The 25,014-nt window shown below is 37.2% G+C and overlaps 1 protein-coding gene across 1 annotated transcript in view; it reads left to right on the top strand.

Annotated features, from left to right (window-relative positions):
* Nucleotides 1-25,014, top strand: part of LOC149805296 (uncharacterized) — a 174,025-nt gene that overhangs the window by 27,803 nt on the left and 121,208 nt on the right. Inside the window, exons 7-9 of the mRNA XM_089933924.1 lie at nucleotides 5,300-5,458; nucleotides 17,625-17,767; nucleotides 19,150-19,217. Coding sequence (XP_089790050.1) covers nucleotides 5,300-5,458; nucleotides 17,625-17,767; nucleotides 19,150-19,217 — 370 coding nt within the window. The remainder of the gene's footprint in view (nucleotides 1-5,299; nucleotides 5,459-17,624; nucleotides 17,768-19,149; nucleotides 19,218-25,014) is intronic.

The raw sequence follows: 25,014 nt of genomic DNA, 5'->3' as shown, positions 1-25,014 counted from the left end.
TTTCCTTATAAAATGTTTACAAAGTCCTTACACAATATTTTCATAAAATGGTGTGAACCATGGTAATTCATTTACTGCTGTTATAAATATTTGCAAAAAATGAGCATATACAAGATTCATACAAAAGATAAGTATAGACAGGATTCAACCTGCATAAGACATTATGGGTGAGTACATAAAAGAACATTGTTTTAAAAAATAGTATGCTCCAGTGCTGTATTACCATGGGCTCTATATTATCATGGCAAACGGGATTTTCCAATTAGTATTTGGACAAGCACCATCCAGCAGATGTTTACAGATGTAAAGCAGTAGCCAGTAAGGATGCAACTATCTTATAGCACAATTTCCTGAAAAAGAATGAACATTGCTTTTTTGTAAAGTGTATGTAATTACGTTGATTGTCAATTACAAAACTCCAGTTGGACTAGTTATACCTAAATTGGCTTTGATTACAAAATATATTCAGTGTATCGTCTGATGTTTGATGATTATAGGTCTTGTACTGATGGTGATGCACATGTCCTTACAAGGTGAAGCTTGCAATTTCATTCCATCATAGCCAATATGGACAAAAATTGGCACAATACTGCTTAAGATCATACTTCTCATACATAAATAAAAATATAATAACAGTTAAACTTTCTTGAAATCAGTAATATTTCATTAATAATGATATTAATAATAATGATATTAATAAAAATAGTTTTTATATATTTATATTTCTTTGCCCACATTGCATTTAAAAATCATATAAAGTTAAATAACAATTGTTTTTAATTTCTAATGTTGTTATTCATTGACTTCACTTTAACTGCATTTGTATGTTTGATTTGATCATTGGATCCTTTCCTTTGTTGTGCAAATATTCTGCCAGTAAATGCATGGACATTCCTTCTGATGCGTAAGTTGCAATTGATGTTTATTATAATACCTCCATGCTATCATATGTACGTTAAGCAAATACCGTGATAATATAGAGTTGTTCCCCCATGGTACATTAATCTGGGTCAGCCACCATATGCTGTTTTATTTACATTTACATGCTTCAATTGACAAATGTTTTATACATGAATAGAAAGAAGGAAAGCCATTGAAACTTTCCAAATTATAAGTATGCAGCGATAGCAAAACAGTTTTAATATCTACTGATAAGAACATTAAGTACTGTGATAATACATCATTCCATGCTAGTACTGAATTACACAAAATTATATAAATGATTGTTTGTGTAGACCTACATCATCTTTGAAAAGATGGAGTGGGATAGACCTCGTTCCCCAAATGCTCTAGGGAGTGAAAATGTGCTCTAACCCACCTTCTCAGTTCACTGCTAAGAAGAGTTCATTAGCTCAGCAAGAAGAGTTGCCAGTTCAAGTTCTTCATCCCCTATGTCAAGTCTGCAAGAGAGAGACACTGAGTCATGAGTCCTGCCTCCCAGGAGAGAGCCAGATGAGGAAAGTTCATTCATTTCTTCAGTAGAGAGTGTGTTAAAAGACCAGTCTCCAGCCTTCTACTCCTAGATTTTCCTGGTTCCCAAAAAAGGGGAAAGTCTTGTCTAATTATAGATATTTCCTCCATATACAGCTTTCTGCTGGAGGAACTATTCAGGATGGACACTGAAGCCTCAGCTAGGTATTCCATAAAACCTGGTTATTGGGCAGTCTTCATATATTTTCAGAATGCATACCTTCACATCCCATTATTTCCTGCACACAGGTAGTACCTCCGGTTTGCTTGGATGGGGAGGTCTTCCAATTTCAGACTATGCCATTAGGTTTAGCTTCCACACCCAGAGCTTTTACTAGGGTCATGGGAGTAGCTGCAGTCATTTAAGGTCTCTAGGTATCCCAATCCTCCAATAACTTGATCAGTTGGAATACAATAGCCATCTATAGTCCCTCAGACTAGATCTTTTGGTCCATAATGACCAGAGTTCATTCCATCTCAAGATTTTTGTTGTTGATATGGGGATAAATTTCCACACAGACAAAAAATAAGTCAATGTTCCTCATGACAGTAGACAAGACTCTATCCCTGTTGGAGGTGCTGAGAGCAGAGACCAGCTCATTTTTTTCTTGGGCTGCTGGGGACCTTGAACTCAGCAGCAGACTTGGTTCCCCTAGGCAGAATGCACTTGCATCCTCTACAGTTTCTTTTAACAATGTAGAAACCACACATGGACCCCTTAAATGATCCAGTTTCTCTGGGTCTGGATTTCCACTATAGTTTGATTTGGTGGATAAATCAGACTGGTTTCTTACCATAGTCCCAATATGTATGCCTCTTGAGCTCCACTCATACCTGTTAGAAGAAGCATCAGATTCAGGATGGGTCAACCATCTACAACCAGAGGTACTGATTCTTCAGGGTTCATGGTCCCAAGAAGAATCTATGCTCCACATCGACAGTTTGGAAATGAGAGCAGTGTTCTTGGGCCTTCATGGGTGTGTCAACAAAAAAGAGGTTGCAGAGTGATGGTCTCTTCTGACAATACATTGGTAGTAGTGTACTGCAGGAGACAAGGAGGCACACATGCACCTTTTCTCTGCATAGAGGTTCACTGGGAAAATTCAGAAGGAATTACCCACTGAGTTTGTCACATTCCCAGCAAGAGAAATATTTTGGTAGACAGTCTGTCAAGGAGAGCGATGATATAGCCCTCATGGAATTGTCACTCCACCACTCCATGGCAGACATGCTGTTCCAACTTTGGGGAACACTTTTGGTGGACTTGTTCAACACCAAGCTAAACAACAAGCTCCACTCTTACATACCCAGTCCCCAATATGATGGTCAGGGCAGTGGTCACTTCACAATCTGCTGGTAAACCACCACAAGACCTTACCTTAGAGGAGGGACCTTTTGTCACAGCATAGGGGCTCTCTCGTAACCAATACCCCACAGATTCTCCACCTTCACATTTGGCTCATCTTTAATGATCTCACTGCAAAGAAAAATTTTCAAGTAAAGTTATCAAGAGAATCATTCAGTCCAGGAGAAGATTGATGTCTAAGGTTTATGAGGCCAGAATCTTTTGTGATTGGTGTAGCAGAAAAATATGTCAGTCCTAGCTGTCCCTCTGTGAGTGACAAGAGTGTAGTGGCCGATTTTCTTCTCATCTTTTTTGAAGAGAAACACTGTGATTGGTAATATTAAGGGCTATCAAGCAGCTTTTTCTAACACTCTTAAATTTTCAAAGGGCCCAACCACAGCTGGGACAGATTCTTACTTAGTAGACCTGATCTGGTATTTTAAACTGCAAAGACCAGTGTTTTGCTCTACTGCCTGAATGGAATCTCTTAATAAAGCCCACATGAACCTTTGGGGAAAGTTTTGTTAGAGTACCATACCCTCAAGATGGTTTTCTTGCTCACCTTGGCATATATGAGAGATGAATGTGCAAGCTTCATGTCCTATTGATAGAGCAGGGTTCAGCAGAAATTATGAATGATTATCACCCTTTCCAACCAGGTATTTTATCAAACAATTAGCTTCCATTGGTTGTTTCACTCATGATTGAGATTCCCAGTCTCAGCTGATAGACTTTCATGTTCAGGTAGGGATCTACAATTTTAGTTCGCAGCCTCTATAAAGGGAGAAGGAAGGGTAGGAAGCATCTTTTGCTTCCCATTAATAGTTCAAATGATATTTCAGCTTCCACTATTTCTAGGTGGATTGCATTAACTATCAAAAGAACTTTCCAGGCCCTAAGGGTCCTGTCTTTCATGAAAATTAAAGCCCATGAGGTTTGAGCCATCACTGCCTCATTGGCATGTCTAACTGATACATTAGAAGATGTGATGAAAACTGTGTTTTGTCATTCTCACACTACTTTTTTCTGCTTTTTACTATCATTTTCTCTATGGCCCAAATTGTTGTCACTCAGAGAGTGACCCATGTGGATTCCATCCCATAGTGCTCTCCTGTTCTTCAATGAGGTTGAGTATTCCTTGTGGGATTTGTTTTGCCAGTTGATGATAATTGGGACCTTTAAGCTTCCTACCAAAGTGACATAATTCACCAATGCAATATCAACAGGTAAGGTACCTACCGGTATTACTGATATTAAAATGTATTTTGTTGGTGGGGTATAACTAATTTTAATGATATAATACTTATCTGTTGCTGTTGCCATATTCACTACTCCTGTCATGCACTGATGTCCCACTAAGTTTAGTTGCTTCTTCAGAAAGAACGGAGAGCAGCAGTACACATGGCAGTATGTGCTGGGTGTCCTGCAGGAGTGACCCAGTGTTCTGGAATCTTCTGGTTCACCCTAATGGGATAACAAAATTCAGTTGGGGTATTTTCCTTGTGGAAAAGTACCAACTATGCAATAGCAACAGGTAAGTATTATGTCTTTAAAATTAATTTACCCCAGACATATACACTACCTTTTTCTACATATTTGTTTTGATATAACACCGTCTTACTGTAGACACTCTTTTTTAGCTTGATTGTGCACCTCAGATAGAAAAAATCTCCCCACATTTTCTTATCCTCTTGCCAATGACATTGGGAGGGGTTTATTTTTTGCTCATTCATTGTATTTTCATGCATTATAGATTTGCTGAGTTCATTTGTTGCACCCTTAATATTTTGGGTAGTTCCATCACACCAGAATTAGGTTATTGATCAATTTGACCAAATATTCATGCTTAAGTGACTTTCTGTATGTTTTGCATTTAGATTAGTTGTTTTAGTATTATTAGCCACAGAGATATGTAACTTAATGTGTTGATTCCTCTAAAACAATAATGCCACGAAACCCAATGTTTCATGCCTCATTGACTTCAGGTATGTTTTTGGTGTTAGCTTAGTTTCAGAGTCATTTTGTTGTGACTGAGTCAATCAACTTTCTAAGTATGTGCATCTTGGTGAGTATAACATGGTGCTGCTAAAGTAGGTCACTTAAACCTATGTTCACAGTTCATAAATTTGGTCAAGTTTATATTTATGCCAATTTATCAAGCACAGTTGGTGTTCAGGGTAACACCAAAAGGTGGTTGGCAGAGGCATTCATGTTCGGGGAACACATTCTTAGTTAGCCCTTCAAGACTTTTACGTATGTATAACTTAAACCCATACTGTCCAACCTTTTTGACACCATGGGCTACTGAAAAATGTTTTTCTTGAAGCCAAGGGCTGCAGCAGAAAACTGAAAAGCAATAAATATATAGTTGCTTGAGCTCTGGTGGGCCATTTAAAATCAGCTAGTGGGCCGCATGCAGCCTGTGGGCCATGGGTTGGACAGCACTGACTTAAACAGTCACCATGTATAAACTTTCCTTTTTAGGTGATGGAACTAGGGTCCAGAATTAAGGAAGTGATATCCCGCTTGCAGCTTTTAAAGACTGACAAGATGCCACCATTTGTACAGCCTGTTCAAAACTTGGTCCAGTATGTCACTGATCTGATTGAAGATGTTCAGACAGATGCTATGACATTTTATAATGTATGTGTAACACATAAACTCATTTCATCTCTTGCTTACTGTTTGCCTCCCTGTTTGTTTCTCCAAACCTTTTTTTTCAGAATTTTATTTGTTTTTGTCATGCTATTTGAGTGTCCTTCCATCCCGAGAAGATTCTTAGCAAGATTCGACATAAACCACTCAAGGTGGGCAAATTAAATTTTGTTTAGATGTAGATGACTAGATTTTGGGCTATGTGCAGAGTTCTTTTTTTTTAAAAACAATATGCAGGATTAAGCTAAAACCACTAGAGCTATAAAAATTGTATAGGATTATATGTATTTATACATAGATGACCTGATTATATTTTCAGGCCATGCTAGTAATAGTAAAATTGTTTTAACTCTTTTGATAAAATAAACCTTGTTACAACAATTAAATTAAAAAGAAAAGATTGATGCATGCAAAGGAAATTTGATTAGCTTGTTTGTGCTTCATATGTAGATAACCTTAATAAATATTTATGTCATTTGGAAACTTACTACTATATTGTATTTACATATTTTATTTTTGAGATTCAGACTTATTTCTGACACTAATCTTGCTAGCATGGTTAAGCAAAAGCCAGTTGAGACATTTGAGGCATATTTATGTTTATAATTTATATTTGTATGTAGATGACCTGATAGATTGTAAGGTCATGAGAGCAATTTTTGTACACATCCTTTGATTTTTTTAAAACCTGAATCTTATTAGCACAATACAAGAAAAACACTTTCTTTTGACAAATGAATGATCTTGGCAATGAGATAGGTGATTCTGAGTAACAGTGCTCCAGATAAGGGACACATTAAATATTCAATATTGCCATAGTAATGCAATCATGATTGCTAGATGAAATCAGGTTGTCAGAATCTGAAAAACTGGATCATGACTTGATGATTTGCATCTCATGATACCAAATTTTTTATGCTGACAAAAGACATGATCTAGCAATCAAGATTGAATTATCACAATAATAAAATTTTGGTTATGTGTTTAACTATTGTTAGATAATTTTATAAAACCACTGTTTATAACTAAAAAACAAAAGAAATTGCTAAATATTTGAGTCTTTTTAATATGTACCTCATCTTTAATAAAATCATGTGAGTCTACCGGTGATATGTGAAAAGTATTGTTTTAAAGGCTGTCTACTGCACATACAGTCTTATAATTGAAATCAACCACTTTTGAAAAAAAAAAAAATTTTAAATATAAAATATAACATGTTCCATCAACACATTTGAGAAACCAGCCAGAACCAGTCGACTGTGGACCAGAAATGTTCCACCAGTACAATGACTGGTGTGAATCATTGATACGTGGCAGATCAGTGGAATTATAATTGTTCAAAAACAGTTGTTAACCCTTTACCTCATACAACCATCTTTGGACGCCTCTACAAAAGTCGCATCGAAGCGACTTTTGACGCTTCTACAAAAGTCCCATAGAAGCGCCTTTTGACGTCTGCTGTAAACATCAGCCATTTTAAGCCGGTTTTCATAGCGCCACCTTCGGGGAAGACCCCTTATTAGATACTACATTCATTTCTGTGAATGACAATTACGTCAGATCACGTGGTCACTGTTTATGTACTGGTCGATATCTGCTATTTAAAGTAACTGGGTCATAATCTCCACTCTCCAAAATGGCGGTTGCGGATTTCATTCAGTACTTACGAAGTTTTCATGATTAGAATCACAACTATGAAAGATTCAATAACCTAGGTAAAGGCTCTGATATTGATATAGGCTGCAATTAGTTTTTATAAATTATCAAATTTAGATGACTTAGTGATGTAGACACAGATGAAAAACTTGTAAATTTCGAGTATGAGAAATGGCAGCTCTACGGTTGGTCACACGGCTTCACTGACATGACGGTGAACGAATTCTCTCCAGATTTTAAAGCACATAACAAATTCTTCCGTGATAAATAACACTGGTCAACAGTGAAATCATTACTGACTTGAAAAGGCCCTAATCTGTAGTATTTTGGTGTGCCGAGCATGAATATAACCGTGAAAAATTTGTATTGGCTCTCGTTTTGAAGATATTCATATACCTCATTTTATATGTTTCACTGTGTAAATTTCTCCAGTAGGACTGCAGCAACATCCGGAATAATGATGTAACATTGCATAATACCATCATGCTCACATCATCCACAGTTGATTGCATCATTTTCTGATGCAATGCAATACTAATGCCATGCGGCTGCTGAAGTAAGTTGACGTCAGCAGTGTACTATACATGTGTAGGCCTATTATACTAATGCCAGGCGGCTGCTGAAGCTGACGTAAGCAGTGTACTATATAAAGCCCAATCAGATAGGTTCAGCATTTAAAATATTTTAGACGTTGTGCGAGACAGTTCAAGCTACTGTTACATAAAACTTATTATTTTATCCATTTACGTACAATAAAGAACAGTAATGCCTCGAAAGTGTGTTAATACCGCGGACAATTTTTGCTATATTTGTGGGGAAGTGACATTTGCCAACCAGAAGAAAAGTATCAATTCTCAAGTGAAGAAGGCATATCATCTTTACTTCGGATGCAAGGTTGGTGACCAAGACAAGCCTTGGGCTCCGCATATATGCTGTGCTACATGTACAACACAGCTTTCACAGTGGTTGAATTGCAAAAGGTCATCAATGCCGTTTGCAGTCCCAATGGTGTGGAGAGAGCCAAGCAACCACCTAAATGACTGTTACTTCTGCTTGGTTCCTCCTCTTTCCGGCGGAATAACGAAGCGAAAGAAGTCGAGAATAGTCTACCCAAACATTCCGTCTGCATTGAGACCAGTTCCACATGGTGAGGGACTTCCTATTCCAGAACCTCCAGCAGAATATTCTCTTGATTCATCTGACGAAGACAAAGGTGAGTCGACCTGTTCTTCTCCTGGTCCATCAGCATGCAGTGATCCAGATTTTCACTGTGGTGCATCATCAACCCCACACAGAATAACACAGGAAGAACTAAATGACCTGATTCGTGATTTGGACTTATCAAAGAACAAGGCAGAATTGCTAGGATCAAGACTCCAACAATGGAATCTTCTAGAAGAAGATGTCACAATTACTGCATATCGAAAGCGCCACCAGCAATTGGAGCCTTTCTTCAGAAAGGAAAGTAATCTGATATTCTGTTCCGATATTGAGGGCCTCATGAATGCTTTAAAAATCACTCATGACCCACAAGAATGGAGACTATTTGTGGACTCTTCGAAACTGAGTCTCAAGGCTGTGCTTTTGCACAATGGAAACATTCTTCCATCTATTCCAGTAGCGTATGCTGTCCACATGAAAGAGACATACGATAACTTAAGGCAGCTACTGAATTCCATTGAGTATAACAAGTACAGCTGGCACCTCTGTGGTGATTTGAAGGTAGTTGCCCTTTTAATGGGACTGCAGCAAGGATATACAAAATACATGTGTTTCTTATGCGAGTGGGATAGCCGAGCAAGGGAAATGCACTACATGAGGAAGGAATGGACTCACAGGCAGAATGTAGCCATTGGAGAGAAGAATATCCAACACCCAGCTCTGGTTGAGGCTCAGAAAATCTTGCTACCACCCCTTCACATCAAACTAGGTTTGATGAAGAACTTCGTGAAAGCCATTGACCGGACTTTGCCAGCATTCCGATACCTGCATGAAAAATTCCCTCGACTCAGCGAAGCAAAGATTAAAGAGGGAGTTTTTGTGGGTCCTCAGATTCGAGAGCTTTTCAAAGATGACCGGTTCAACAACTTGCTGGAAGGTGACGCGAAACAAGCATGGAATGCTTTTCGCCTAGTTTCTACAAACTTCCTCGGAAATGTTAGGGCAGAAAACTATAAGGAACTAGTAGAAGACATGTTGATGAAGTATAAGAAACTTGGCTGCAATATGTCTCTAAAGATTCACTTCCTTCATTCCCATTTGGATTTCTTTCCTAGCAACTGTGGTATTGTTAGTGATGAACACGGCGAACGTTTTCATCAAGATATCGCAACAATGGAACAAAGATACCAGGGAAAATGGTCCACTACAATGCTGGCTGACTACTGCTGGACACTCCTCAGAGATGCTCCCGAACAGCTGTACAAGAGACAGGCGAAGAAATCTAAGATGTAGTCAATGACTTGATTTTTTATAGGTAGGCTATTACAGTTGACCTTTTACTATTGGAATGCATTTCGTTATGTAAACATTAATTTCTTGCAGATTACAAAAAAACTAGAGCCAATTTTGCAATTTGACTGTCATATTCGTGTTCAGCACATAAAAATTGATAAGAATTGACTAATTTTATTTCAGTAACATGACTTTTGTAAAAATTTGTTGTCCAGTGTAATTACACAGCTATAACAATCGGACTTTACTCTTAAATTGTTCCACATGTAATAGATGTGTACCAAAAATGTAAAATGGTTAAAATTGCTGTTAAACGTAACATACACTACATTGCTTAATAGTTCACAGGCAAGCTATGCGTATGCGGTCGGCTAGGTAACCTGTGTTCTATGTATAGTGAACTGCACTTTGTCACTATGCTCTATGAGGTAAAGGGTTAATTGATTACCTTGTTGTTGGAATTCATGGAAAGGCCAAATGCAGGAAGTTTTTGGGAGTGTTATAAGTAATAAAAAAAGGTAGTCATGATGTCTTCTTAGCCTTTGATGAAAATCTGCAGACCTCTGGTGGAGGGGTGATAAGATGGAGAGACTGATTTTGTCAGATGCACTTGAGTAAGTATTTTGAATTTTGTCATGTTTAATTGTTATTCTATTGTTCAGGATGTTTGAAAAGGAATATTTAAGGAGATATCTTACATATTTTGTTTCATTCATGGCAAAATGCCAAAATGTTTACTTTTTCCCAATGCTAAGAAACCACTGGCTAAAAAATATTACAAGTTTAAGAATACTTGTATGTCATAATTTAAGTATGTGCAGGGGAATAGCAAAGGTCCTGAGTTTGCATTCTGTGTTTTAGAGGTATGCATATTTTATATTTCATAAACTATTTAAAGTTTTATTGCACATATATTAACTTATCAGTTAACAATATAATACAAGATAATTAATTGTAAAGTTGGCATAAATTATTCATAACAGCATAAATACACTATGTCTTTTTTCAATGTTATTTTCAAGTCTAAGTTGATCTTTATTTTTTTAATTTACTGTTGGTGAAGCCTGCCAACAGATTTTTGGATCTGAGCCATGAAGAGAAAGAAGCCTTTGAGGATGAGGCTCCATAATACATCTCAAGTCCAAGTCAGGAACTTCATGGAGTGAACATAACTTAGAGGATTATTGTAGAGCAGTCAGCAACCTTACAAACTCAGCAGCAGGAATACTGAAGCTAGAACTTATGTGGAGGCTGAGCATAGTTTTGTTTTCAATCCCTTTGAAGAACATAAAATTTATGCCAATAAAAATAATCTGTTGGTTTAGAAGCCAATCTACTTATCAAAATTTGGTTTAAAATCTTGGTTCTGTCACATGTATGTTGAATCATAGACTGAATTACAATTTTGTGTGCATGAATATCACAGTTTTAGGGATGAAGTGCTTGAAACAACAGTCACTAATTTCACTATGATCACTGTTAATGACACAAATTTTTTCATGCATGGGGGCAGCAGACCCATGTATGTGATTTACAGTTGTTATGCAGTTGTCAAATTTTAATCACAAAAAGATTTTACCAATTATATCAGAGCTCAAAATTAGCAGTAGTCTTCTAGCCCAAGGATGGAAATTTCCTGTCCAACTAGCAGTTTTCATCACTTAAATAGTCAGATACCTTCATTGTCACCAGTCAGCGCTATGAAACAGAATTGTGCAAAATCTGATTAATTTGATGATGTCCAAGTTCTCAGAGCACTAATCACAAATCCCCAAGATTAAGTTACTCACATAAAGATTTAGGACAAATGAGGGTTTTACAAATCACATTTCAAAATGAGGCTGTATAAATCTATAGAGGTCTTCTTAGATTTTTATGTTAAAGTTGTGTATCAAAGACTGTTCATTTGAGTTTTCTCTGTGCTTTCCTACCATATTTTAGATATTTTGACATTTATGTTGTGGTGTGAGGTCAGACCACATTGCCTATTGAAATGTTGGCCTGCCAAAACCATGTATTGGAATAGGGTAGCTTCTTATTACCAAGTCTAGCAAACTTATAAAAAACTTTTATCATGCCATACTTTTATGAAATCGATATGAAGATGATTTTTCTTCTTAAAAATGTCAAGTATAACATTTCTTATGTCTTTAATTCATTGACAGAGGAGACAAAATTACTGCCTGATGAAATCTGACCTGGTTCTTTCCATTTGCATTGCTAGTCACATGACTTTCCAAATTGCACAGTCTACATTTTCATGATATCAGGGCTTCATTATTCATGTGATGTGAACAAAAAACCCTTTCCAATGTTGTTGTGCAAAAATTTCTAAAATATTATACAAAGTAATGTAATGTATTTTAAACAAGAAAAAGACACATAATTTTCAACATATTTATTCTGAGAACAACCACAAGAAACCTGTCACTGTTGCTGCAACCTGGAAAAATCCAAATTCATCACATGGAAAGCACATGTTAACATAGTAGTCACAGGATACTAAGAAAAGTCACATTGACATGTTCTCTTTGTCTGATGAATCAATCATACCTCATTATTTTTGAAACAAATGCATACTTGCACATTCTACCCAGAGGAAAATATTTCATATAAAACCTGTTATAATTTACTCTTTTTCACTTTTAAATACTCACTTAAGAATTCCTGTAACTGAATTCTACCATGCCTTGTATCAGCTCTTTAAATAAACTTTGCATTTCAAGTTTCTCTTTAAATCTTGTAGACTTTCCATCATCTTGGGTGTCATCTTTGGCATCCACTCTGGGCAGTTTGTGGTATTTTCTTTCCTTATGCTCCTTTCCATAAGGTACAACCAAAGTAAATTGATTATTATGATTGTCATCATGAGCTAACATTCTCATCTTCACTAATATTACTTTGATATCAATAAGATCACTGCTTCTCCTGACTAAATCATCATACTGACATGTACTTTTCAAATAGATACTGTTATTGCTACTAAAGGTGCCATGATGGATGTCTTGAAATTCTTTCTTTTAGTGATCCCCTTAATGGATAATAATATTTACAAGGTGTTTAACATTTTGTTATCAATGAAGTATACCAGTATTTGAAAGGAATAAATGGTTTTATTTTTCTGCAAACTTGTTTTGCCTAGTAAACCTTCAGTTCTTCTGAGGGACTCATGCATTGTGTGTTGAGTTTAAGACTTGCAGAAAGGGGATGCTGTATCTGATTGTGTGTTAAGGTGGTTGCATACCATTCCTTCACTTATGGTGAGTCTGGATAGCACTGCACTCATTTTAATTCCTTATTATATTATATTTTGCTGCAAATGCACAGATCAATTATTGTGGATGTTAGTCTGAATATACCTCCCTGTTTGTTTGTACCACTCTACCAATTTAAAAGACAAAAGACATAAATGATATAAATGATGAACAGCACTTAATTCATTTATTGATTCATAATTTCAAACCTGATTATGCCCAGGTGGGACCCTAACACCATTATCATCTGTGTGTTTCATTCCAAACAGAAGTTTTCAGTGTAAAAGATGACCCAGTTTGCCAGTTATTTCCAGTTCCTGGTCAAGACCATTTTCAGCAAAGGTTTGTATCATGACTACAAATGTATGTACATAGAAGGCAAATACTATGTTGTCTGCTTCTGATATTTACAAAGTTAAATCAAGCAAAAGAAAAGAATAACAATTACAAATTTGCCTTTCATGTGGATTTAACAAGCAGTGTAATTTCTAAGTACATTTGGGGAAAGGATATAACTCTAAACTCTCAACATTATGGTAATTTACCGAATTATCTGGCAGTTACCAAATAGGATGAACTATGCCACAATGTTGTCTGAGGAAATCAACTTGCCCATAGTGTACTCAAAATGGCGCCATGTTAACATGGAAAATCTGTTTAGCATGAAAGGCGCAGAGGATGCCAATGTTAGGGCCACTCTGGTCACATTCAAGTTAGAAATTATAAAGCAGTGAATGAACTGGCTAAGTTCTGTGCACTTTTTATCACATTAAAGATTTTCATTATTGAAATCAGTAGGGGGTACCAACAAGCATGGAGGTATAGTCAAACTGTGATTGACCACAGGATGGCACACAGACCTAATCATAACTGGAGAGATTGAGTCAGACTTACACTTCCCCTCTTTTCATATATAATCATTCTTTGCTGGTTTCACTTCATTGTAATCAATATTTACCTACAGTATAGGAGTTTTAGATAATGTTTGATTATGGGTCTCTCATCACTCAGAAAGGGTCTTAATTATATTCCACTTCCTCTTCCTCTTCCTCCTAATCTCAACACTTGTGTTCCTTCTCTGAGACCCCCAGGTCTCAGAGGGGAAAGATTAGTTCTTAGGTGTCTCCTCAATCCCAGGAGCATATGGGATCATTCTCTTTGGAGACATTTAAGGAAAATGTAAAAGCCTGTTAGGGTCAGGTGCAGTACCTCTTCCAAGGGAGGAAATAGCAGGACAGAAAGTGAATTGTCCCCTCCATGAGGGAGAAGTAGCACCCTCCTCAAGTCCAAAGCATTCTGATGACAGAGGGTGCAGATGTACATGGAGCCAGCCAGGAAGCAGAACCCTCCTTCCCACCCAGGGACCTTCAGCAAAGTTCTTTAAAGCAAGTACAGTCTCACCTATGCACCCAGAGCTTTTACCAGAGTAATGAGAGTAGTCACTGGGGATATCTTTACTCCAGCATTTTGATGACTGGTTGATCCATAATGGCCATTTGTGAGTGCTCAGACAAATTCTGTCTTACTGCTGGTCCATAGTGACCTATCTGGGCCTTTTACTCAACCTGGAGAAATCATTGCTTATTCCACCTCAAGATTTCATGTACATTGGGTTGAATTTCAGCATCAACATGGTTAAGTCCATGTCCTGTAGGAGAGAGTAGACAGAATCTTTGCCCTGCTAGGAAGTAAAACCAAAGACCTCATCAACTCACCTACCAGTATATTTATCTTTTCTGGGGATTTCAAAATTAATGGCATACCTGGTTTCCCTATGAAGACTGTACATGTGCCCCTTCCATTTGCTTCTTTTGGTGAACTAGAAACCACAAACTTCAGATTTCTCTAGAACCAGTTTTCACCACCAATTGCATTGGTGGGCAAATAGGGACTGATTTCTTATTGTAGTCCTCATGCACACCCTAGAACCCCACTCCTGTCTGTTTACAGACATCTTAGATTTTGGGTGGGGTGGGACACTCATTTGGAGCAGGAAGGGTAAGATTTTCTGAGTTCTTGGGTTCATGGACCATGAAAGAAACTACCCAAGACATACTTAATTAGGAAATGAGGGAGCTACTTTTAGCTCTGCAACGTGTATCAACAAGATAAAGGATCACTGTGTGATGGTCTCCTCTGATGACACATTGGTGGTAACACACCTCAGATGACAAAGAGACATGCCCCTTCTATGTATGGAGGTGTGGAACCTCCTTTGCAGGGCAACCTTGGAAGGGATTACCCTCCAAGTTTGTCTGATTCCTGGCAAGTGGAATATTTTGGCAGATTGGCAGAGTCTGTCCAGAAGGAGCAAGTTAGTCCTCTCATTCATGTAGATTAAGGTATAACGGTACCAATTGCGCAAGTCCAGGTGGGCGGAGCTTAAGGTGTATGGAACATTGTATTCAGAATTAAAGAACAAAACTAGCTGTGATTGGTGCATTATGTAAGACTTGTACTTTCTGTTTGGCTTAAAAAAAAGTTGAGCCTCTTGGCAACATGTGAGTTTGTGTTAATTTCTATCTAGATCATATTTTGTATTTTTTATGATTTTTTTAAAATATGGTACACATGACTGAAAATGTGCTTGTTGTGACTAGATAACTCTTACCCCTGTCTAGTTCCAGTAGAGTTATCTCTCTTAAATGCAATGGAGTACCTGGTTATGTCATTGTCAAATTGACAATCTAGCATTGTTCTATATGACAGCGTGTGACATGCATGCCAAAGTAGGACAGAAAGTATATTTATTTCACAAAACATTAGCATTGAGGTATATGGAAAAACAATTGGTACCGTGATACCTTAAAGCATGAGGTTTGAGCCATCATTGCTACCTAAAGGACCTGTCTAACTCATTCATCATTGGAGGATATTGTGAAGACCGCATTTTGGTGGTCACACACTCCCTTTTCCTTTTAGCTTCTTTCTTTTGGTGCACCATTGTGAAGGCAGATGTTTTCTTGGGGCCCATAGTTGCGACAAAAAGGTGGCCTAATCTTATTCCAATTTACTAAAGTAGATGAGTATTCCCTTGTTTAATTAAGTCTTTTTGAGGAGGGGTATCAGCCTTCCTCCAAACTGGCAAAGTCATCTATACAATAGTAACAGGTAACATATCACAGATATTAAAATGTATGTGGGGGGGCATTAAAACTAATTTTAATGATGTAATATTTACCTGTAGTTATTGTCACATTTCCTCCTCCTACCTTGCTGTGATGTTCCAAAAGTCTGCATCCTTAAAATAATTATGCATGGGCCTGTGATATGTGAGAGCAGACTGGGTCTGTGTTCTGCTGGTTTGAATTTCCAAAATATTCATGAATGATCCCTCAATTGGATGATGAATTGTTGTTACATGGATGAGGGTAATTTTGTACTTGAAAAAGTGAAATATGCAGATAACAACAAGTAATTATTTACATCATTAAATTTTGCTTCACCACCTCAACAAAGACCCAGCAATTTATGATCATTTCTTTAAAGGAGAAAAATGATATTAACGTTTTCTGATTCAGTAACACCATACTCTCAAACGAGGCTGTAACTTCCTTTTCCTTGAGGTTTTCTAGTTAAAACTGACCCAGCATGAACAACCATGTCTTGGAGAGAAAGCTGGTGAAATTTTCTGTGATGGAAACTTTAACAACTGCACAATAAGCTGTAAATCACAAGTGTTGGTCTGCTGACCTCCAAATGAAAGAATTCATATTATTGACAGTGATTGTTTCATGCACTTCATTCCTACAACTACAATATTCCTGTGCATATCAAATGATCAGAATGTTTGGTTTGGTTTGGTTGCTATTCAACACAGCAACACAAGTGGGGTTTTTTTTAGTAATGAGGCAATTGAAGTAAAGTGCCCTGCCCAAGGACACTACCACAATGCTGACCCAGGGATCAGAATAGAATTAATCAGTTTCTTTTGTTTTTAGTTACAAATAGTGGTTTTATTAAATTATCTGTAAATCGATTGATATATGACAAAAATATTATTATCACAGCAATTGGATCCTGATTGCTAGATTTTTTTGTGTTTAGTTGTCAGTGTCTGGATCATGACGAGATGTAAACTCACTGTGATTTAGCAATCAAGATCTTGTCTTACTATGACCGTGTGTGTGTGTGTACCTAACACTCCCCTCTGTGGAACCATTTCCTGTTGCTGTAGGTGCAAGTAAATTAAATGCTTGGATTCGCTGCTGCTGTTATATCCTATGAAAATGTTTCTTGATTTGTAAAGGGATGATGACTGAATGTGTAGGAAAGCAACTGTTTAAAAGTTTCTTTTTGAGGCTGAGTTGCTAAGATTTTAAGCAAAACATCAAACTATTCTCACATATTATAGATGAAGTAGTCATTTATGATTTTAAGAGTATGAAGATGGAAAAAAACACAAAATTTATCTCTTTCTTGCTATATTAAGTACAAGCTATAATCAATGCCTTGTCCATAAATAGTTAAATCATGGAAACAATATTTTGCTTGTGTTAAAAATTGAGGAGTACAGCACTCATATCAGAAGCACTGAAGTAAGGTTGATACATGGGAAAGACCACTGAGTATTGAGATTTCTGAAGGCAAATATCTGAAAACAATTTGCTTTAAAAGAAAGGGAACAAGGTATTCTTTCAGCAATATGCTGCTTTTACTAAATTGCAGAAGAAAGACTACTACAGGTATATTGGTTTTGGAAAATGGGATTATTATAGGAAAAAAATGGTCATGAAAAGATTGTGTATTATTTTCCTGTTTGGCTTGTGACATGATTTTTTTATTTTTAGACTATAGTTGAAACAGTCACAATCACCATACCTCAGTCTGCAACCCAGATCTTTGAATCTGCTCAGGACATAATTAATAGTTTTCCAGGAATATTCAAAGATCCCAAAACAGCTCTAGGGAATATTGCAAAAGGTGTCATAAAGTGAGTATATTATTTATAATGCATTGATTATATAAGGCAGTTGGAATACATAATTAAACAGAATAATAGTAACACTTTGATATGTTTACAAATTATGGGATTCACATTTCCTTCTGTCTCTGTGTCTGTCTTTCCCCTATGACAAGGTTGTAACTTCTGTTTTAGTACATCTGTTGTGACTAAACTTGTAGTGTGTTTATCCTCCCTGTCACAGCTGTAACTTCTATTAATTATAGGTATTCCAACCAAATTCGAAGTATTGGTGCATTAGGTAATGAATGTGCAGCACCACCCAAACTGCATTGGTATGACACACTTCATATTGTGCAGCACCACCCAAACACACTTCCCGAAGATTATTCAAAATTGCATAAAAATGTTGCATCCAAAGTTGCTGTGCAGATGTATTGTGGAATGAAGATGTGCCATGCATCAAAACTAGGTCATTGAGGCCAGCTTTCCAAAATTTATACATGATGAAGAAGACTGACTGGCAACAGAACTCTAGTTAGCTTTTACTATTTAAAAGCTTGTTTAGTTGCAGTTTGTTTAATAATCATTTTTTAAACATAACATCTAAGACATTGATCATCTTGTGCTGAATGCTATATCATCTTTTGTCAAAACAAATGAAATGATGATTTATATTTCAATCAAGTCTTTCACTTTACCCTTTTGTAAGGTGGCTGATTTAGTTTGGTTTATCATTGTAGCCAGTTGCAAAACCTTATGCTAGTTCAATCTCTTGCATCATGATGTATTCGAAGGTTTGCATGTGTATGAAATCCTTCACTTTTATGGCACAGTTTCCTTTAATTGCAACTATTTTATCTCAAAAGCATTGTATTAAAAAAATTAATCCTCAAAATATCTCAAGATAAAGAAACCTGAATCCAAATTTAGTAAATGTTTGATCTTTATAAAAAGCAGGTTAAATTTATAGTGTTTGGTTTATCGTTCATATTACCATTACTAACATTTTTGTTTCCTTCACAGTGTTTAGATTTAAGTTTTTAATTGTATTAAGATGGTTTTTGAAGATGAAAATAAATCCTCCAATGATAATGATCAAACTTACTAATGTATGCATCATTATTTTGAAGTGGCTTGACATGCATTTGAAATATGAACCCACATCATTTAATTATTTGATATACTATCTCCCACCCACCACACACTGTATCAATCTTTAATTTAGATAAAAAATTTCAGTGACAACCTAATGTACACTATCTGACAATATGTTTTTCTTTCAAATTTTTGACATAATGAAACAAGAAAGAGGTGCATAATAGATGAAAATTGTTATTGTATTATCAGGTTTATTAGAGCATGTATAGGTTTTGTAATCTTTAACCTGGAAAGATATAATACATTTTCAGCATTGCTCTATCTGTGAAGCGATTATTAACTGCCAAAGACAAGATAATGAACTTGATCCCAAACAAAGGTAATTATCTTTTGTAATGATTGTAATTTTAGACCTTTATACCGTACTTAGTTTAATTTTACTATTGCAGTTCTTTCATGAAGACATTGTTGGCACTTTTTTCTCACAGTTTTGGCATTAAGATCTGGTCTTCTGTATTATTTGAGAGATAATACCCTCAGTCCTTGGTATGTATAATGGTGGCATAGGATCTCATGATATTTGAGGCATTATTGTCTTTTTTATTCATTGGTTACCTTTTTTTATACCCTTTCCGTTCATGATTTGTGTAGGTTAAGGGTATTCCAATTAACATCCAGTCTGTTGCCACTGTAACATTACTATAGTTATTTTAGATGTTTCCTGAATTCTAGGGTAGGTATTATCTTCCCTGTCAAAGCAGTAATTTTTGTGATGTCCTATATATATTTTAAAGTGGTATGTTGACTAATATTACAGAGCGAATCTGTAATATTCTCTTAGGAGGTCCCACACCATTCATTATCATCAATCGTGTCCTTTGGAGATCTTGTACCACTCAGTGACTAAAATCATATAATTAATTTATAACACTTTATCATTAATATTGTGTTGATTAACAGTTCTGGTGTTGCAGGTCACAGGCCCACGATGTCTGCTTGTGTGAAGTCAAAAATATGGGGGGGGGGGCTTCTTCTTCCATACACTCAGAGAAGGTCAAGAATTGTTCTTGTCCTCCTGCAAAGTCAGCTAATAGAAACAACCCCATCTCTTCTCATCAGGAGTTGGAAGACAAGGATACCCCTACCACCAGGTCTTTCCCTTGGCTGAGAAAGCTGGGGTTGGAAAGTCCTGGTTCTCAGCAGTGAGAGCAGGACAAGAATGTTGCATCATTATTACTGAACTCTTGTGAGTTTACTGAGAAACAGGTTGAAACAGCACCTCCTGCTTTCTCTGAGTCCCCTGCCTCTCCCACTTATCATCTCAAGCAGTGGAGGAGGAAGAGATCCCAAGTTTACTGCTGCCTTCTCCAAGATTTACATCCACTGTCCTCTGGCTCAGAAGACAAGAAAATTCTCTTCAGTTTGGAGAGACTTTTAGGGTATGCCTCATGCCCAGACCGCCTTTTTCTCCCTCATTCAGTTATTTTTAGAGAGCCATCTTAAAGATCTTTGAGGGGCTGCATGTTCACTAGACATTGTAAGGGGTTGTCAAGCCCCCCACAACTGAAACTGCTGGTTTTGACAGTCAGCTACAGCATGCAGGCCCTTGATTAGGAGGCTGCAAGTTGGTATTTTGATGGGAACATGGGCTCACCTTCCAGTTACGACAATGGAGACACTGAAACTTAAGGCTAGGTCTCTCATCACCTCACACACTGATCTTTTTTTCAGCAGCGACCTTATGTCTTCTGATGGAAGAATCTCAGTCTCCTGCCATACTAATGCACTTGATGGCTCCACCTCATCAGAGATGTTGCCTTATACACTTACTGGATGATGGTAAGAACCTTCTTAGGGCTGCCCCAATGGAGATGAGATGGTTACTGGAGGTCTCATTCTCTCTGTTGTATCACAGGATCTTAGGGATCAACAACACCAGTCCCTTGTATCTGCCTCTAGCATGTTGAAACCGGCCAGGAAGCATGTTCATTCCGATCACCTCTCAGGGCTTTCAGCAAAGTTCCTCAAAGGGATGCATTCTTAGTCGAGGAAGCAACCCCAATTTAAATCTTGCTCTTGCCATTCTGAAGCTTGATGAAGTGGGCTGGAAGTGCCCAGGAAGGAAGTTTGCAATCCCCTATCCCTTTCCTAAGGATATGTGAGACAACTGCGGTACTAGCTCTCTCTCTCCTGTCATGTATCCCTCATGGAGGTTTGATCATGCATCACCGAAGATATGAGGGTCCTTTTTAGTCTATGGGAGGGCTATTGGCTTCATTTCCTGAACATCCTCTTTCAAGGACCCTCATCCTGTTTTACCAGTCATAACTGGTTCAAATAAGGGAAAAGAAGCACACCCTAATTCAGAATGGTACATTAGGGTTAGTAGTAGTGACCAATATTCAGCCTTTTACTCACTGATTTTCCTGGTATTCAAACAATGCAGAAACTTTTGGCTAATCATCAGTCATTTTGCTTTAAACAAGTTTCTCTAGAAGGAATCATTCAAGATGGAGACTACCACCTCAATCAGAACAGCTACAAGGTGCAGCAACTAGTTAGTCTATAAAGAAGATGTGTATTGTTATATAGTTCTTCCTCCTCTCATGACCATTCTGGTGGCCTAGTCATTAGAGCATCCACCTTGGAAGCAGGAGGTCATGGGTTTGAACCATGGCCAATTCATACCAAAGACTTACAAAAATGGTACTAACAGCTGCCTCACTAGGCACTCAGCAGTAAGAGGTTAGTGTCAGGACTGGTTGGCCTGTTGTCAGGATAATGTGACTGGGTGGGAGATGATGCTACATGTCTGCGGCATGATGCCCCAGTGCTAGACATCACTACAAACTGCCACAATGCAGACATTGTAGCAATATGACTGAAAAATTGTTAAAGTTACATTAAAAATCCTAATCACACACACACTCCTCCTCTCAGGAAAAATTTCTGTGTTTGCTTGAGAGGTGTTTTCAAATTTTTTGCTGGGCCATTTGGCCTAGACTCTGATTCCAGAGATTTTACCAGGGTCATGGAGTAGTTACTGCTCACCTAAGTACACTGGGGATCTCAGCCTCCATTATTTCAATAACTGGTTATTGTACGAGAACCTCAGAGAGTTTCACTTGCCAGATCTGTCCCATTGCTGGCCCATAGTGACCTAGCAAGGACTTGTTCCAAATCCAGAGAAGCTAATTCCCTCTCACTTTATTTATGTTGCAATGAGATTTCTGTCCAATTTAGAATGAGTTTGTATTCCACTGGACATGATAAGCAGAATCCTAGCTCTTTTGGTGGTTTTTCAATTGGGAAATTCATTAATGGCTTGACTTTATGTAAGCCTTCTGGAGACCTTGATTTCTGTGGTGAACCTGGTTACCAGAGGAAGACTGTCCTTGTACCCTCCCCAGTTTCTCCATTTAAAGAACTGGAGATTGCAAAGGGATCCCCTGTCAGCTTGAATTTCACCAAGATCAGGTTTTCATAGCCACTGGAGTTGGTGGGCCAGTTAGGGCGTTTTTCTGTCCAGAGTCCTACTGAATGCCACTGAACCTACTCCTATCTGTATACTAATCCATCAGATTTGGGTTGGGTTACTAACCTAGAGCCACAAGGAATAAATTTTTTTATGGCTCATATGGCCAGAAGAAGCTACTCATAACAAAATTAATCTGGAAATGAGGTCAGTATTCTTAGCCATTCATGAATATGGAGTCATTGAATGATGTGTCCTCTGACGTATGGGTAGTAGCACAACTTAGGAAACAAGGAGGTGCACATGCTTCTTCTCTTTTTATGGTGATTTGGAACCTCATTTGCTGGTCAGCCCTGGGGTGGGTCCACCCTTAAATTTGCCATTATCAAGATGAGTAAATATTCTGGCTGATGTTCTGTCAAGGGGAGACAAGGTTTTAGTGTCTGCATTAATCTGTAACTGTGTCCCTGTTCAGACTGGGTAGAAATTTGGTATACTTATTTATGATGAGACTGAATAACAAAGTCCCATTTTATGTCTCCCCAGTATCAAATTAGAGGACTTGGGCAGTGGACACATTCAGCCTTATGTTTGATCTTTTGTTTGCTTATGCCTGCCAACTCTTTAGAACAATTCCAAAAGTGCTTCACAAAGTCAGAACAACCATGTTCATTCTAGTAGGTCCTCTGTGGCTCCAACAATTGTGGTTCAACAATCTACTTGACCTGCTGGCAGACCTAACCATCATTATTTCAGACCAGGGAACTGTTGCACCGGCATAAGGGGTACCTTTTTTGCAGCAGATCATAAATTCTCCATCTTCATGCTTTGCTTATCTCAAGTGTTCAATCCACCTGGATGAGTTTGCTAGCAAAGTTGCCAACTCTAATATTAAGGGCTGTAGGGCAGTTCTGTCTAGCACACTCAAGTTCTCCAGGATTCTGGCCATTGGTGCCATTCATTTTCTCTCTAATCTTATAAAGTACTTTTAACTGCAGAGACTTGTATCATGCTCACTAATACTTAGATGGAATTTATCGTATGTTTTGTAGGCTTTGTCAGATTCTCTTTCTAAACTGTTCAGGGAAACTTCATTGAAGAACCCTACCTTTAAAACTGTCTTCCTGTTCTCCTTACTGTCTGCAAGTAGAAGAAGTGAGCTTCATGCATCATTTGTAAAAAAGTGCTGATTACAGTTCAGTGGTAAGTTCTCTCTAAGAGGTCTCTTTCTCTCCTTTGTGGGTTTTTGGCAAAGAATTGGCTGCGTATGGTTGCATCACTTTCTACTAAGATTCCCATTCTCATTTGTATCTGTACTGGGGATGATCAAGATAGACATCTCTGATGTCCCATTAGTAGTCTGGGTCCAAGAAAAATGATGGATACTGTACATGGGGCCTGTGGTATTGGAGTTTGATTGTGTCAGTGTTCATTCTGTTGTAGATTTTCAGGAATGTTTTCTCTCAAATGGAATATTAATTTTTTTAATGTGGATTAGGGTAATTCTGTTCTGGAAAAGGTAGGCATTGGAATAGGGACAGGTAAGTATTACATTATTAAAATTAGTTTAATCCTCTCCTAAAACCAAAATTTGCTGATGCTTTTAATTTTCTGGATGATAACTTGAGAACCTTATACTTTTTATGATGAGTAGCTTTAAGGTCAAAATTTTGTGGCATTCCTCATGTAGAAGAAATTACTGAGATGACATAGTATTGTGCCAGTCATGAGACTGACATACCTGACTCCAGCCTTCCTCTTGAAGATGGTAATATTGACCAAAGTATATGTTCAGCAAGTGCCCAATGATAATAGAGTGCATTCTTGTTGAATGTACCTACAGCCACCCTGTGAGACAATTTCTTTGATATGAACTCATTTAAAGAATTTGATCATGATATATTGCCAGAGAAGATTTGTGACTTTTGTGGCAATGCAGTTTATTTAGCAACATTTGACCCTTAGGGCTGTATATTTTTACTATTGTTTTTTATTTTCTTTACATTTTGGAGAATTTTCACATCATTACCTTTTATCTTTTATCTGGTAGTGCTTTGTGTAAATTTCACTTTAAAAGGGTTTTTCTTCCTGTAGTTTTTTATGTAGTTCTTTATATTTAAAACCATTATTCTGCTGACATACAATTAAAAGCTGATACATATAAACCATATATACACTGATATTTTATTTTGTGCCTTTATTTAACTTTGAAAATGATAACTTTAGTTCTAATCAACTGCATTCAATGCATCTTTTTTATTTCATTTCCCTAAGTCAATGAAAAAACACTATTTTATAGCAGTAACTCCAAGATTAAGTTCACCAATTTCCTAAAAATAGATTTTGCCAGTGCATTTTATTTCTGGATGATCTGAAATGATTTATTGTCTGTTTGAGCTATTTTTTACTTTTGAACACACAAATTATGCGAGGTTTTAAAATTGTTCCTGGAAACCTTGTTTACATTTATCTTTAAATCAAGATAACTCTGAAACTATTAGCCAAACTAGACAAAATTAGTTATTTAGATACCATAAGACTAGATTCTCAAGACTTTATTAAGTCCTGATGACTTTAACTTTGAATTTTGAAACTTTAAACACAACCCTTGTAAATAAGATTGAGCAAAAAACACTTGAGGGAGATAAATTAAACCTGGAATGCAATTAGTATTGCTGTTAATTCATTTATTTTCATGGGT

The sequence above is a fragment of the Sinohyriopsis cumingii genome, chromosome 2 (genome assembly GCF_028554795.1).
Source record: "Sinohyriopsis cumingii isolate HCF-2022 chromosome 2, ASM2855479v2, whole genome shotgun sequence".
Lineage (NCBI taxonomy): Eukaryota > Metazoa > Mollusca > Bivalvia > Unionida > Unionidae > Sinohyriopsis > Sinohyriopsis cumingii.
Note: the sequence above shows the minus strand (reverse complement) of the source record. Positions and strands in the feature narration are given on the sequence as shown.